At 42.4% G+C, this 13,813-nt stretch overlaps 2 protein-coding genes across 5 annotated transcripts in view; one reads left to right on the forward strand and one right to left on the reverse strand.

Annotated features, from left to right (window-relative positions):
• Positions 1-293, reverse strand: part of LOC140903181 (uncharacterized) — a 37,355-nt gene extending 37,062 nt beyond the window's left edge. For 2 of the 4 annotated variants that reach the window (XM_073324064.2, XM_073324063.2), the window contains exon 1: positions 16-293. The gene's annotated coding sequence lies outside the window, so the exon portion shown is untranslated. The remainder of the gene's footprint in view (positions 1-15) is intronic. The other 2 variants (XR_012156177.2, XM_073324062.2) reach the window with 2 other exon arrangements.
• SLC35E1 (solute carrier family 35 member E1) lies at positions 12-11,215 on the forward strand. The gene is made up of 6 exons (XM_073324059.2): positions 12-790; positions 1,626-1,696; positions 2,094-2,231; positions 2,973-3,098; positions 3,575-3,820; positions 4,703-11,215. Exons 1-6 carry the CDS (start codon positions 406-408, stop codon positions 4,934-4,936), a joined length of 1,200 nt encoding a protein of 399 aa, XP_073180160.1. The 5' UTR covers positions 12-405; the 3' UTR covers positions 4,937-11,215.
• Positions 11,216-13,813: the final 2,598 nt, after the last annotated feature.

A 13,813-nucleotide genomic window follows, 5' to 3' on the forward strand; every position in this document is an offset into this window, starting at 1 on the left:
GGCCTCGCCCGTTACCTCGGCGTTCGTGCTGCCTCCCGCCAAGGGCACCGCGCGCCTCCTCTTCGAGCCTCGCGTCGCCCCACGACGCTGGCGGGGCCGGGCCGCTCTGCCCCGCCGCCCGGGCACGGACCCCACCGGGCGTAGAGGCCTGTGGCCCACCCCAGCCCCGGGCTTCGGCCCCGCCGGGACGCGACGCTCTCCGCAAACCCGGACTGCCGGGGCCCGTTCCGGCTCCTCGCTGCCCGGGCGGAGGCGGAGGCGGGGGCGGAGCCAGGCGAGCGGAAGTGACGCCACGTGCAAAGCCCCGAGCTCGAGCCCTGTGGCATGGCGGGGAGGGCCCCCCAGGAAGCGACGCGCTGGCGGCGCTGACGTTGCGCCGCGGTCTGTCGGGACCCGTAGGTAGCGATGGCGGCCGCGCTGGCGGCTCCGGGCGGCGGCTCCGGCTCCGCGGCGGCGGGCGCGGCGCGCGGACCGGCGCTGCGGGAGGGCGCCCGGGTGTCCGCGCTCTGCCTGGCCTGGTACGGGCTGAGCGCGGGCGGGAACGTGGTGAACAAGCTGCTGCTGGGTGGCTTCCCGCGGCCAGTCACCGTCTCGCTCTTCCACATCCTGGGGCTCTGCGGCCTCCTGCCGCCGCTGCTGCGCGCCTGGCGCGTCCCTCCGGCCGGGCCCGCGCAGCTGCCGCCCCGCGCCTACCCGCGTTACATCCTGCCGCTCGCCTTCGGCAAGTACTTCGCCTCCGTGTCGGCGCACGTCTCGCTCTGGCGGGTGCCGGTGTCCTACGCGCACACAGGTGAGGGGCGCCGGGGAGAGCTGAGCCCTTCCGTGCAGCCGCCGCAGAGCCTAGTTCAGCCGGCCCCAGGGAGCCCCCTGCGTTATTCCGGGCCCGGCCCGGGCCGGGGCGCCTTTGGTGGGGAGGGGTGCCATTTCTCTGACCTGTCCTTGGCTCAGCCTCGTTGCTTCCCTTCCCTCGAAACTGAGTTACCCCTGCCCTGGTTCCTGTAGAGTCTTTCCCAGCTCATGTACTAGTAACGTTTGCTCCTTGTGGCCTATTATATTCCTCAAAAACAAGGAGTCCGGTGGCACCTTAAAGAGGTTTTTACCCACGAAAGCTTATGCTCAAATACATCTGTTAGTCTTTAAGGTGCCACCGGACTCCTTGTTGTTTTTGTGGATACAGACTAACACGGCTGCCCCCTGATATTATATTCCTGCCACTCCCCTTTTTGAGCTACCCATCCTATTTACTATTTTCTGTAGACTCTTAATCTGGTTCTTTGTGTCAGCCTGAGCTATGGACTCCCCACTCCTCTAAATGTATGATCAATGTTAGGCTCAGCCACATTCTAAACAAATGATGTTTTAAAGGAAAGGCATAACACTTTGAGTTTCTAACAGTTTTGTGAAACTTCCACTTGACAAAAGTTAAGGAGTACTTGCGGCACCTTCGTTGATGATCTTAATCTTTGTTTTATTTTCATAATCTCAGTTGTGACATTAACTCTTCCTCAGTACTAGGGTTTGGATATGTCCTTTTCCAGACTTCTGTGTACTTTCCCCATTCATGCTTTTCTGTTGGGAATAGTTTGACTTTAGTACCCTTATTTAAACTTCCCTTCTGCTTTCAGTAAAGGCAACAATGCCAATATGGGTGGTTCTGCTGTCAAGAATTATAATGAAAGAAAAACAGACTACAAAGGTAAGGAAATTACTGGTGATTCCTCATCTTCCTTTCCATTGCTAATCCATGCTGAATTTAATGACAGGGATTGAAAAATTCACTCACATGGGGCAAGTGAAAATCTTTCCCAAGCGAGTACTGTAAGATTTCAGAGAGTAAGCATTCATTTTACAGATATAAGCGTCTAGTCCTTATAATTGTAAAGAAATCCTTCCAAATATGAAGAGCAAGCTTATTCTGTGCTATCTGGAGCCAGACTCCTCCCATGTATCTGGCACAGTATAATTTTCTCAAGCTGCAACAAGGTGAAAGCGGAAACCCAGGATCTTGTTGTCCCTCTAAAAATGTGCATGAATGTTGTTGACTTGAAAGTTCCTAGAAGATGCATGCTGCTGTCATCTGCTTCCTCTTCCAGGTGTATTTATCACTGATCCCTATAATCAGTGGTGTACTGCTGGCTACAGTCACTGAACTCTCTTTTGATATGTGGGGACTCATCAGTGCTCTTGCTGCTACACTCTGTTTCTCGCTTCAGAACATCTTCTCCAAAAAGGTAATAGTTCTGTTGTTCGTTCTGCTGGATGGAACTCTTAAATATGTGGCATCACCTTTCGGATGGCAGGAATGTATTTCCCAGTTTAGAACTGGGTTTGTATTCTTATATGGTGCTTTGTGCATCTGTTATATGTCCAGCAATAGTTCACAAAGCCTTGGAAGTTAGCTGTTATGTTGAGTGAAGAAAGTTGGCCATGACCCAGAGTTTATCCTTGGCTTTGTTCCATGCCATGGAATCTTTAGCTTCCATCAACAATGATTGAGAGGACTTCATGTCTAACAACATATTTGAAGGATGGCATCTTTACTGAGCCAGCCCCTCTCTCCAGACTGAAGTGCCATTACTCCAAGTCCTGCAGTGGAACTACAATCCAAATTTAAAACATGTAAATCAACTTGTGAACAAAAGTCAGACTTCTTAATACCAAACAGAATATTTAGCACTTATTAGTATGTGACTGATGCCCTTATATAGAATAAAGACTTGGCTGTTGACCCTTCCAGCATTCAAGTCAACTAGGCAGTACATCACTGCCTTCAGGTAGGCTGCTAGTTATCTTTAATCACATGGTACAAAGTGAGTTGTAGGTTCTGTGAAAGAGAAGTATTGTAGTTGTTTGATCAAACACTACATCAATGAGTCAAATGTTTGGAATTGTACTTGCTGAAACAATTCCCCATCCTTTGAGTGAGGATGGTCAGTACTTGGAGAAAGGGTGATTTCTGATGTCTTTATCAGGTGTTGAGAGATTCCAGAATACATCATCTTCGGCTGCTAAACATACTCGGATGTCATGCTGTGTTCTTCATGATCCCAACATGGGTTTTGGTGGATCTTTCTTCCTTTCTAGTAGAAAATGACTTGGTAAGTCTTTGGCAAGCTTCAAGGTAGGGTAATTGCTTGGACATCTCTCCTGCTTTTTAAAGATTTACCCATATCTAAGGCAAGAAGTATTGTAATTGCCACCATGTGCCACTAAACAGTGGTGAAAAAGCAGGCACTGAGGTTATGGTAAGGGCTCACTACAGAGTCACGAGGCAAAACAAAACTTGCCTGGTATGTGGCACTAGCACCATGAGGCAAGAGCACTGAAGAGCAGCTTGTGATGAGCCTAAAACATAGGTTGTGAGGTTGCCTGTTGAAATGGACAAAACAGTTAATTTGAGAGGGGAGATAGTGGTGTACCACTGCCTTTTTACTCAGCCCTCCCTACCAAAATGCCAGTAACAAGTGACTTGTTTGAGAAGCTATTGTGAATTGCATCCTTTTCGCCTTACGAAGTTCTCTATTTCTTCTCTGAAACTGAAGATTAACATTTTTTTACTTTGTTTTTTCCATAGAGTACAGTGTCCCACTGGTCCTGGACTTTAATGCTGCTCATAATCAGTGGATTTTGTAACTTTGCCCAGAATGTCATCGCCTTCAGTATTCTTAACTTAATCAGCCCATTAAGTTACTCTGTTGCAAATGCCACAAAAAGGATCATGGTCATTACAGTTTCCCTTATAATGCTTCGAAATCCAGTCACCAGCACCAACGTTCTTGGGATGCTAACTGCAATCTTAGGGGTATTTTTGTATAACAAGGTAAGTCTCTATTGTGAAACCTACGCCAGTCAGCCGTTACTCTTTACTGACTGTAAATAGCCTTTGTAAAATGAGTTGTCCATAAGCAGACCAAAACAGGTAATTGTGTAACAAAAAAAATCCCAAACAAAAATCATAAATGGCCAAGTTGTCAGGCTCGGGAGACCAAGAAATGAATGGGCCTTGGTTAATGAGCTCCCCCTGGACCTTGGGTGGATTGAGACACATTGATGTTGGAAGTGGGGAGCAGTGCATAAGGGGAGACTTGCTTTGCTGCTCCTTACTGTGACATTTGTGGCATCAGTGAACTTATCTCCAGAGTTGTAAATTATAGCATCTTTCACCACCACTTAAATTCATTCTTACAAATGTATACAGTGCTGCTCTTGCTCCTTTTCAGCTTCTACAAGCACACAAATACGTGTGCCAATAACTTGTTTGTTTGGGGGTTCTGGTGAATGTAACAAAAGATTTCTTGTGATCACTGTTCTAACCTAGATTGACTTCGTGTTTCACTAGTGGCTCAAGGCTTTTGAGCAAAATCAGGACTCTTGTTAACTAGGAATGATGATGGCAGAAGATTTGCATTAGGAGTAATTGTGGATTTAAAACATTAGTGAGCACAGCCTCTAAGGCAGTGGTTCTCAACCTGTTTACCATTGTGGGCCGCATATATGGCCCACAACATGTTATGTGGGCCGCATCCAATACTACCTGTATGGCCCTGAGGATGTCACCTGGGCCGCAGCTCTGTGCTGACTGGGCCGCAAGTGGAGAACCACTGCGGTCTAATGTGACTGGTTTCTGTGTGGAACATGTGTCTGCTCTTTGCTCACTGTTGTCTGAGAGAAGTAGTTAGTTAATTAATTCTTTGTTCCACAGACAAAATATGATGCAAATCAGGAAGCAAAGAAGCAGCTACTTCCAGTTACAACTGGAGACCTTATGAATATGGAACATCACTGGAACACTCCTGAAAAGTCTCAGAATGGACTCATGGCATTTGCACAACATGGAGATTATCAGTATGGCCGAGCCAGTGTCTTGACAGATCACTTCCAGTATAACAGGCAAAACTATCCAACGACATACAACTTAAACAGATATGATATATAGGATTCTGATAAGCAGGTATAGACTGTAACAGTTTCCCCAGAATTATCAGAAACTTCTGGCATGCCCTTGAATGTAAAGCTGTAGATTGTATAGGTTCTTCAGAGGGGAAGATGCATGTGTATCAAAAGTGGTATAGACTTTCATTCTCAGCCAAGCAGGTCTCTAAACATGAAGCAATTGGATCAGACACTGGAAAGGAGTGTACATTATAATTCTTGTACAGAGATTCTGGTGAAACGCAAGTGTAAAACTCCAGCGTAAATATTTGCTGTCATCTGTTTTCAGAGCCTGTCAACTGACTGCTGTTTTGGCAGTAAAAATGTAGCCAGTATTTCCTTTCCATGCTAACAACTTGACCTTTAACTTGTGTGTTAATTTTATTTTTAATGCTACATAGCTCATTACTTTCCAAATGAAATTGATGAAACTTTTGGAGAAAGTGAAACTGTGTATGCTCCTAATTGGTGTTAGCAGGGCTTGTCAGCTGGAGGAGAGTTGTGCAGATTTGAATTTCAGTTGCACAGGTTTAAAACTTCATGTTGATATTAAGTACCTCTTGGAGAGATTTCACATTCTTTGATTAATGAAGTTGTGTAACTGTTTCAGTAGTTACTCTTTATCTGACAACAGAAAACACCTTGCCAAATAAAAATTAGTATTTGGAACAAGGGTGTTTTCCTGTGACTTCTCTGCACTGGTTTTTGTAAACCTAGCTTGTTGCCATGCTCAGTTGGGAGACACTTATGGATTGTTTTTTCTTTCTTTTTTAATTGGGAGAATTATACTCCATCATATGACTTATGTTTCATGAATGTGGATTTGGATGTATCACATCCCTTCTGATTGTCTACAGAATTTATTTTTTGGCCCCCAATTATATTTTATATGTTTCTCTTCCACAATAGTTCTAGTAGCACTAAGTATGTTCTGCCTAACTTGTATGTTCAGATGAGTTGTGGAAGTTAACGTTTATACCCTTCTTTCCTCCTGTAGTGCCCCTGGCTTGAATAATGAATTATTATGAGAAATTGTTCTTGAGTCAAGAGTGAATATGTAAAATTGTGAAGAATGTGTATTGAATTTTCTGTTTTGCACTTTTTGCATAAATGAGGGTGCTTTGACAAAACATGAAGTTTTGTTAATGAGTTATGTCAGAAATTGTGTGTGTGAGATAAAAGCGAAGCCATATGAGCTTTGGAGTATAGAAAACTATTTTTGGCAAAGAAGATGATCTTCAGGCCTTGTCTCTTGGAGGAGGAGCCCATCATATAGTGGACTGAGATTCTGGCAGAAGTGCTGGGCGCATTCTTGCTGATGGGTCATTAAACAAACATTAGTGACTGACGTTAGTGGTGGTGGATACTATACAAAATACTCCGTCCCCATGTGTTCGTTTCATGAAAGATGATTGCCTTTTAGAAGCAAGATAATTTTGTGGCTTTCTTCTGGATTAATTATTTACGTACCTTTTTCTTCTGTAAGTGCAAAGCTAAATCTATTCCCAGTTTGCTAGATGCTTGTAGAAATTCCCAGTTTAATAGTTTTGTTGATGTGTCTCAAAGGAGATAATGGTGCACCTGAATCTCTGAAAGGGCCAAATTCAGTCCTGGTGTATGAGCAGAACTCTACTGATGTCAGTGGAGGTGAGTGTGTTCATGCTAGTAGGAAATTTGCACTTGGATGTTTAGTCTGGAAAACTCATGGTTCAGAAATCATTCTGGAGACCCTTCCCACACAACTGTTAAATCACAACTGCTTTCATAGACTCCGGGCTTCATTTCTTTACAACTGTTATTTCATATTAACGTGCAAAAGGGAAAAATACAGCCAGTGGAAAGACTGACATAATGTATTTTTAAGGCACCCTTTTTAATATCTGAGTAACATTGCATAAATGCAGAAGGAAGGATGATCTTGTGGTTTAATACTCTGGACTGGGACTCTGGTTCAGTTCCTGGTTCTGCTGTAAACTTCGCATGTGCACTTGGACAAATCACTTAGCCTGAAATTTTCAGAGGAGGTTAAGGGAGTTAGATGCCAAATTCAGTTACTTTCAATGGGAGCTGAGTGTGTAACTCCTATAAACCTGTCTGAAAATCTCAGCCTTGATTTTTGTGCCTCAGTTCCCTATCCGTAAAATGGAGATAATTCTTCCATACCTCATAGGGGTGCTGTTCTGGGTTACTGCAGTGATGGAGGCCATAAAAAGGCATAACAATCCCTCTGATCTGTGCTTTTCTAGTGTGCCTACCACCATAATATCTTGGTACCATGTGAATCATCCCTTCAGGGAAGAGGAACACAGCCACCTTCTCCTTTTTTCCTAAGTAGATACTTGCTTAATCATATTTAGGTGCCTTTTTTTCTAGTGATTGCAACCTAGTCTGTTTCACAACTCCTTCCTTAGAAGGCTTGTATTGCACCCTCCTAAACTAGCAGGACTTGGGCTCAGTCTCAGCTGTGAGGGTTGTAATCACAAGTGAGGGCCCCTTCTGAGAATGCCTTGTCCCTGTTTCTCAAGTTCTGATCTGGACTGTGGCAGCCTCAGTGTCCCCCATGAACACAACTGCTGTAATGCATAGCAGTGCAATGCAATAGGGGGTGAGAGCTAGGCCATCGTCCACTTAAGGCTCTGAAGATAACTTTGTAGGCTTTTTTCCTAGAGGCTACGTGACCTGTGGTCATGCTTTGCTAGTTCAAGCTGTATAGTCAGTGGAAATTACTTTGTACAATAGAATCTTTAGGTGAATCATACTACAATAAATGATTTCCTTGAATACCTGAACCAAAGTTCCAATGCAATTACTGCCTACATTCAGGTAAAGGAAGTTTCTGATATTGTTGGAACTTGTAATATTACTAGACATTGCGAGATTTTGTTTCGTGAGGTGAAACATTTGTCTAGTTTTAACATGGTTTGTAAATTAATGGCATATTTAACTGTACATAGGTCTGTAGAAAATATGAAAACACAGGAATAAAAAGGGTATATCTAGATAATCATGTATAATGACCCTGCTATTAAATAAGTTACTCTTTTTTTGCTTTCAGTACATTTTGAGGGAGTGCCATAAATCAGTAAGAATATTAGCCAATTGGGGGACCAGATTAATTTTTTGCAATATTTTATTGTGTGTAATATGTTGGTTTCAGATATTTACATAGAATAAAAGGAAGCTGGGGCTCTGTAATTAGTGTCTAAGATTCAGACATCAGCTACTGCAGCTTTTTTAAATTGTCAGAGTTCCACAGTCTGTCTATAGTGTACATTACATTGACGCAAAACTGAGGAATCCTATCCACCCAAAAGTACTGGGTATTACTAAAAATAAGCATGCGCAAAGAAACCAGGCACTTCTTTCAGCTACCCCTTCCGTGGGTTTTTGCATTGAGAGAGTCCATCAAATAACTTGGTGCTGCTCGAAGATCTTGTGAAAACCTTTCCCTTATGGACCAAATGATGACTAGCGGTGTCCTTATTTCAGTCAATGAAACATTCAGGTGTCTTATGCAGTTACCTGAAATAACTAAACACTGATGAATTATATTCTGAGACAGTTCAATATATTAGGAGTGCAAGGCTCTTGTGAAAATGAAAATGACTTTAGTAACTTCAGGTCAACACTAAGAGAGTTGCTGGTCAGAAAAGGTCCCATCCTTCAGTAATGTCCTAACCCACCTCTCTATTGTCTTCAATGTAGCAGTAGAATTTTCTGCTATAAAGCTGTTTGTATTGCCCTTAGCCATGTTATAAGCTGAGAGTTTAAAAAAAACAAACAAAAAACCTAGGTTAACTTGGTGTTGCTAAGAGCAGTTTAAGGTAAATGATTAATTGTGATCTTATTTACATACAAATATTTATATGTAAATATTTAAGAGCAGCTGTATGGGTGCACATAAAAACCTTCCCCATTCTGTGTTTTTTAACATGTTGATACATTTTGGATGAATTTATTGTGTGTTTAGTGTTTTTACCTCTCACAGGATAAAATCTGATGCTTATGGAATCTGGCACTTAAAACTGTAGACAAGAGTGTGAATTGCTGTAAAATGTTTGTGGTTCTTATTTCTACTGCATTACTCTGTACCACTCAGTATGTAACTTAGTATGACTGTTTTGTCTGCCCTTAGCGGCGGATTCCCATCTGCTACTCTGTATATACCATCATTGGTGGTGTGCTGGTGGTCCATATCAGGTGAAAGACTAAGGAGAGGGAGAAATTGCTCTGGTGGCTTTTGAGTGTTGGGGAATCTGTGGGGATTTATCTGCTATCTAATTGGGTAGGTTAGATGGACTTTTTAGACCTGCCGTGGAGTTCCTTACTTAGATACCTGGTGGTGGTGGTTGTAGCCCTCTGGGCACCTTGTGATTACCAAGAAGGTTGAGTAGTGTTGCTGCGGATATGGTAGACTTGACAGTGGTTGTAAAGACTTGGAGCACTAGAATCTTGTAGAGTTTGGCAAGTGGAGGCGTGTGGTGGTGGTAGTCTTGATTGAGAACTTTCTTGCTAGGTGAAGCTACAACTAAAATTCTTAATATGATCCTGCAGTGTTCTGTGGAACGCCCAAGAATGCAGAGTGATGGAGAAATGGTGACCAGACTCTTCCTATTGTTTGGTATAAAGTCAGTTTCAGTTGTGCACCATCATATCCAGACATGCTGCAAAAGCTCATTTTCTTGTGAGCTTTTAGGGCGATGGGGGTCTAATAGATAGAGGGTGGGTGGGTCTTGTGATATAGTTGTGTTGGGGGAGTTCACCTTTTTTCTTTTGTGGGAGTGTCTATGAACTGGTATTTTGTGTAACTGGAAATATACTGCTGAAGTATACTGCTGAAACTGTGGGAGGTGTCTGCAACTGTATGTCCCAGACAAAGAGGTAAAAAAAACCTCCTTGGATCAAGTCCTCATTAGGTCTTCTAAAACTCTAACTGGTCATTTGTTTTTATAAGTTGAGTTTTTCTTTCCTAATAGTTTAGGCCCCACATTTAGATTTTTATGGTCTTGTTCTGTAGTTCTCATATAAACTATATCCCAAAATGGTTTTGAGAATTACTTAGTGAAGCAGAGGGAGTGAAGAGAGAAGTAAGAGTTGGTGACAAAGGAGAAAAGCTGCTCAACTGAAGTGTGAAGCAACATGGCAAGTCAGTGATAGTTTTTAAAGGGTTTTTCAAAACCCTTTAAAAACTATCAACTTGAATATAAATGTTTGATTTTTTTAAACTTCAGTTTTGGAAGAGAAGTTGGAAACTCAAGTACAAAAGGATTGTGTTAACATATGAGAACCATAAAATGAAACATCAGTCTAATTTTATTGTACAAGATGAAATGCAAAAAGTGAACTGTAAGTGGTGAAAAGCTATATTTTAAATTTTTTAATTAAAAGTAACACAAGGCTTTTTAATTATGGCATGATAGTGTCCCTTTAAAGAATGTGCATTTTCTTTCTCTGTAACAATTATGCTCATACTTAAGTTTAATTAGCTCTGTAGTAGGTTCCTGCATGCCCAGGTTCTTGACATCCTGACATTGGGTAATAAAATTCCTGTGTAGTGTTAAGTGCTGCTGGCGTGGACTGGTGTTAAGTCACAAAAGCTCTCTCTCCCTGCTCCCTTCCACCATGTTCAAATTATAACATTTCTGTAAGAGTTGAGCCAAGGTCCAAATGCTGTGGTTACGCTATCCTAATATGTACGCAAATGAGGTGTTTATTCCTTTGAGGATGTTGAAATGGGAATAGTCCAAAAAGATTTACAAAGGTTTTGGGACAAGGAGGGGGAGAGGAAACAGACCTGCTCTTATTGCACAGATAAGTATTAACTGCTTGTTCTTAGAGGAATAGGAAGTTTTTCTGATCTGTGGAGCAGGCCTCAACTTGGAAAGATGAGTTCAGGACACTCTCTAAATGGTTAAACTTAGTATCTAAAATCTGAATCCTGTGGTAGAGTTCTTAAATATATTCCAGTTACTTCACAAATGTGAACTTTTTAGTTGTGCATCCAACAGAATTGGTTCATTTATGTTAATATGGAAAGGTGTATTCCGCTCCTGTTCTCTGAACGCTTCTCTTTTTAGAATGTAAAAAGAATATTTCCAGGGAAGGAATATTTAATTGTGATATGTATCTCTCTTCCAAATCTAAAGTGAATTTATTTCAAGTTTTATTTTTTATGTACAGTAATTATGAATTTTTAGCTTATGAACTTTAAAGTGGAAAAAAGTGTTGTAATTATACTTTTTAAATATTGAAAATGTAAATAAAGATGAATTCTGCAAAATCAGTTCCTGCCTACTGGTTAGAATTGTGGAGAAGCTGGCTAATTCTTGTCACCCTTGGGCTGTAACAAGATTAGCTAGTCTGCAGTTGGGCTATGGGACAATTTATTTAATGACTAGGGCCCTGCCAAATTCATGGCTGTGAAAAACGCATCACAGAGCGTGAAATCTGGTCTTTTGTGTACTTTTACCCTCTATTATTCAGATTTCACAGGAGAGACTAGCATTTCTTAAACTGCGGGTCTTAACCCAAGAGGGTGGGGGCGGGTGCAAGATTACTGTAGGGGGATTGTGGTATTGCCACCCTTACTTCTGCGCTCCTGCCTTCAGAGTTGGGTCAGGACTCCTACAGTTACAACACTGAAATTTCAGATTTAAATATCTGAAATCATGAAATTTCAGATTTTTAAAATCCTATGACTGTGAAATTGACCAAAATGGACTGTGAATTTGGTAGGGCCCTATTAATGACCAAAGGATTTAGCCTGTTAAACTTGTAACATGTTGCAGTAAGTGGCTTCTCTAACATATTACCTGTTTAACCAAGGACATAGGTTTTTTTCCTTGCACTCAAGAGTAAGAGTAACTATGTTCTAGTTACAGATCTTCCAGATGCTCACACAGCATAATGAGGCGGGTGGGCTGGTGTCAATATTTTTATCCCAATTAGGTCCTGTTCATTTTGCAGTTTGGTCTAAGCAGGTATATAAAATATACTACAATGTTGGCAATATAAAACCCCCTTATCATTTTGGTAAGTTTGGTTCCAGTGACTTGTTCTACATTATCCCATGGTTTTCATCTAGATAGTTTAATACAGCCTATCAGCTAGCAGACTCACATTTCCAGTCTCCAACAGTCATAGGTGACTTTTTCAAAATGGCGTAGGGGACTCTTACAAAGGCATAAAGCGCGGTTAGGTACTTAACTCCCACTTAAATCTTCTCCTTAGACACCCTTCCCTAAAATTAATGGAAGATGGTTCTTAAACCCCACTGTTCAGTACTTGCCACCCAAAGGAACACTAGAATTGTCCACTTGTGTGTTTATCATATGCACAGGAACAGGAAGCTTCCTTTATTATTAGTTCAACCTGCAAATGCAAAATTATTTCTGCTGAGTCTCCTCTCCCAGAGATCTGTTTACTGTATACTGGTATAGACTTTGTTTTTGCTCCATGGAAAAAGTAGTGAGATGAAAAAGCGCTCTCTCTCTCTCTCTAGGTTTCCCTAGCTGATGCAGTGCTTCATGTGGTTTTCATTCTCTTCCAGGGATGAACAAGGAAACCTAGAGACAGCTTTTTGTCTCTACTTCTTCCATAGAGCAAAAACCACAAAAGTCTGAGTATACAGTGAACAGATCTCTAGGTAAACTGGGATTAAAATAGAAAAATCTGCTCTTGCAGGGACAAGTGGACAATTCTAATGTTCCTTAGGGCAGCAAGTACAACCTTCACAGATTTCAGAGTAGGAGCCGTGTTAGTCTGTATTTGCAAAAAGAAAAGGGGTACTTGTGGCACCTTAGAGACTAACCAATTTATTTGAGCATAAGCTTTCGTGAGCTACAGCTCACTTCATCGGACGTAGCTCATGAAAGCTTATGCTCAAATAAATTGGTTAGTCTCTAAGGTGCCACAAGTCCTTCTTTTCTTTTTGTGAACCTTCACAGAGACAACTGTACCTGGCCTTGATCCGGCCTCTGCATTACAGACTTGTGATCTGTCCCATACAACTCTACTCCAGTAATCGAAATTCAGACCCAATTTAATCTGTCTTGATAGAAGAATCTACCTGCCCCATGTATCCTGTTAGTGAAGCTGTTACAGCTTCCCTTCAAGGAAACTGTAGTGAAGCCGAAGGATGGGCCAGAACCAGGAACAGATCAGTCCAGGAAGCCTTGCCAAAGAAATGGAGTGATGGAACTGATTTTTTTTTTTCAATTAAAAGCGATCTCTGTTTTGAGAATTTTCTGAGTCAATAAAACCAGCCCTAATTACTGAGATTATTATATGCCTGTAACTGTTTCCATCACATGCTTGCTGAGCACTTTATACAATCATTAGTGAATTAAGTCTCCCATTCTGCTTCTGCTGCCTATGAAAGGCAAGGACTGTTATTCCCAATTTATAAAAATGGAAACTGAGGTGAGTTTGCGGGACACCATGCAGTGAGCACAAGGAAGAGTTAGGCTGGTATAAACATAGGGGGTGTTGTAGTACTATAAATATCTGTTCAGAAACAGATTATAGTTAAAGTGGGACAAATCCCCAGTGTGGACTATTATGCTGGTATAAAAGTGATTATGCTGGTATATTCCCCTAACCTTCAGGCTCCAGGAGTCCTAGTCCCTGTTGTGCTTTTACACGGGAGGGTGCCCTCTGAAGTGCCGCTCTGATTGCGCTGCCCTGTACTCAAAGAAGCGGCTGCCCTGGGGCCTCTCCCCGCGGTGGGATGCTCACGGTACCAACACGTAACTGTGTCAGCGGCAGCAATGGCTGGAAGGTTGCAGCCGGGGCGTGGGCGCGGCGCACGGGGGCCGCTCCGGGACAGCAGCGCTGGCCCGAAGCGGTTTCCGTTCCACACGGGGTTGGCAATTCGATTCAC

This window comes from Lepidochelys kempii, chromosome 25 (genome assembly GCF_965140285.1).
Source record: "Lepidochelys kempii isolate rLepKem1 chromosome 25, rLepKem1.hap1, whole genome shotgun sequence".
Taxonomy (NCBI): domain Eukaryota; kingdom Metazoa; phylum Chordata; order Testudines; family Cheloniidae; genus Lepidochelys; species Lepidochelys kempii.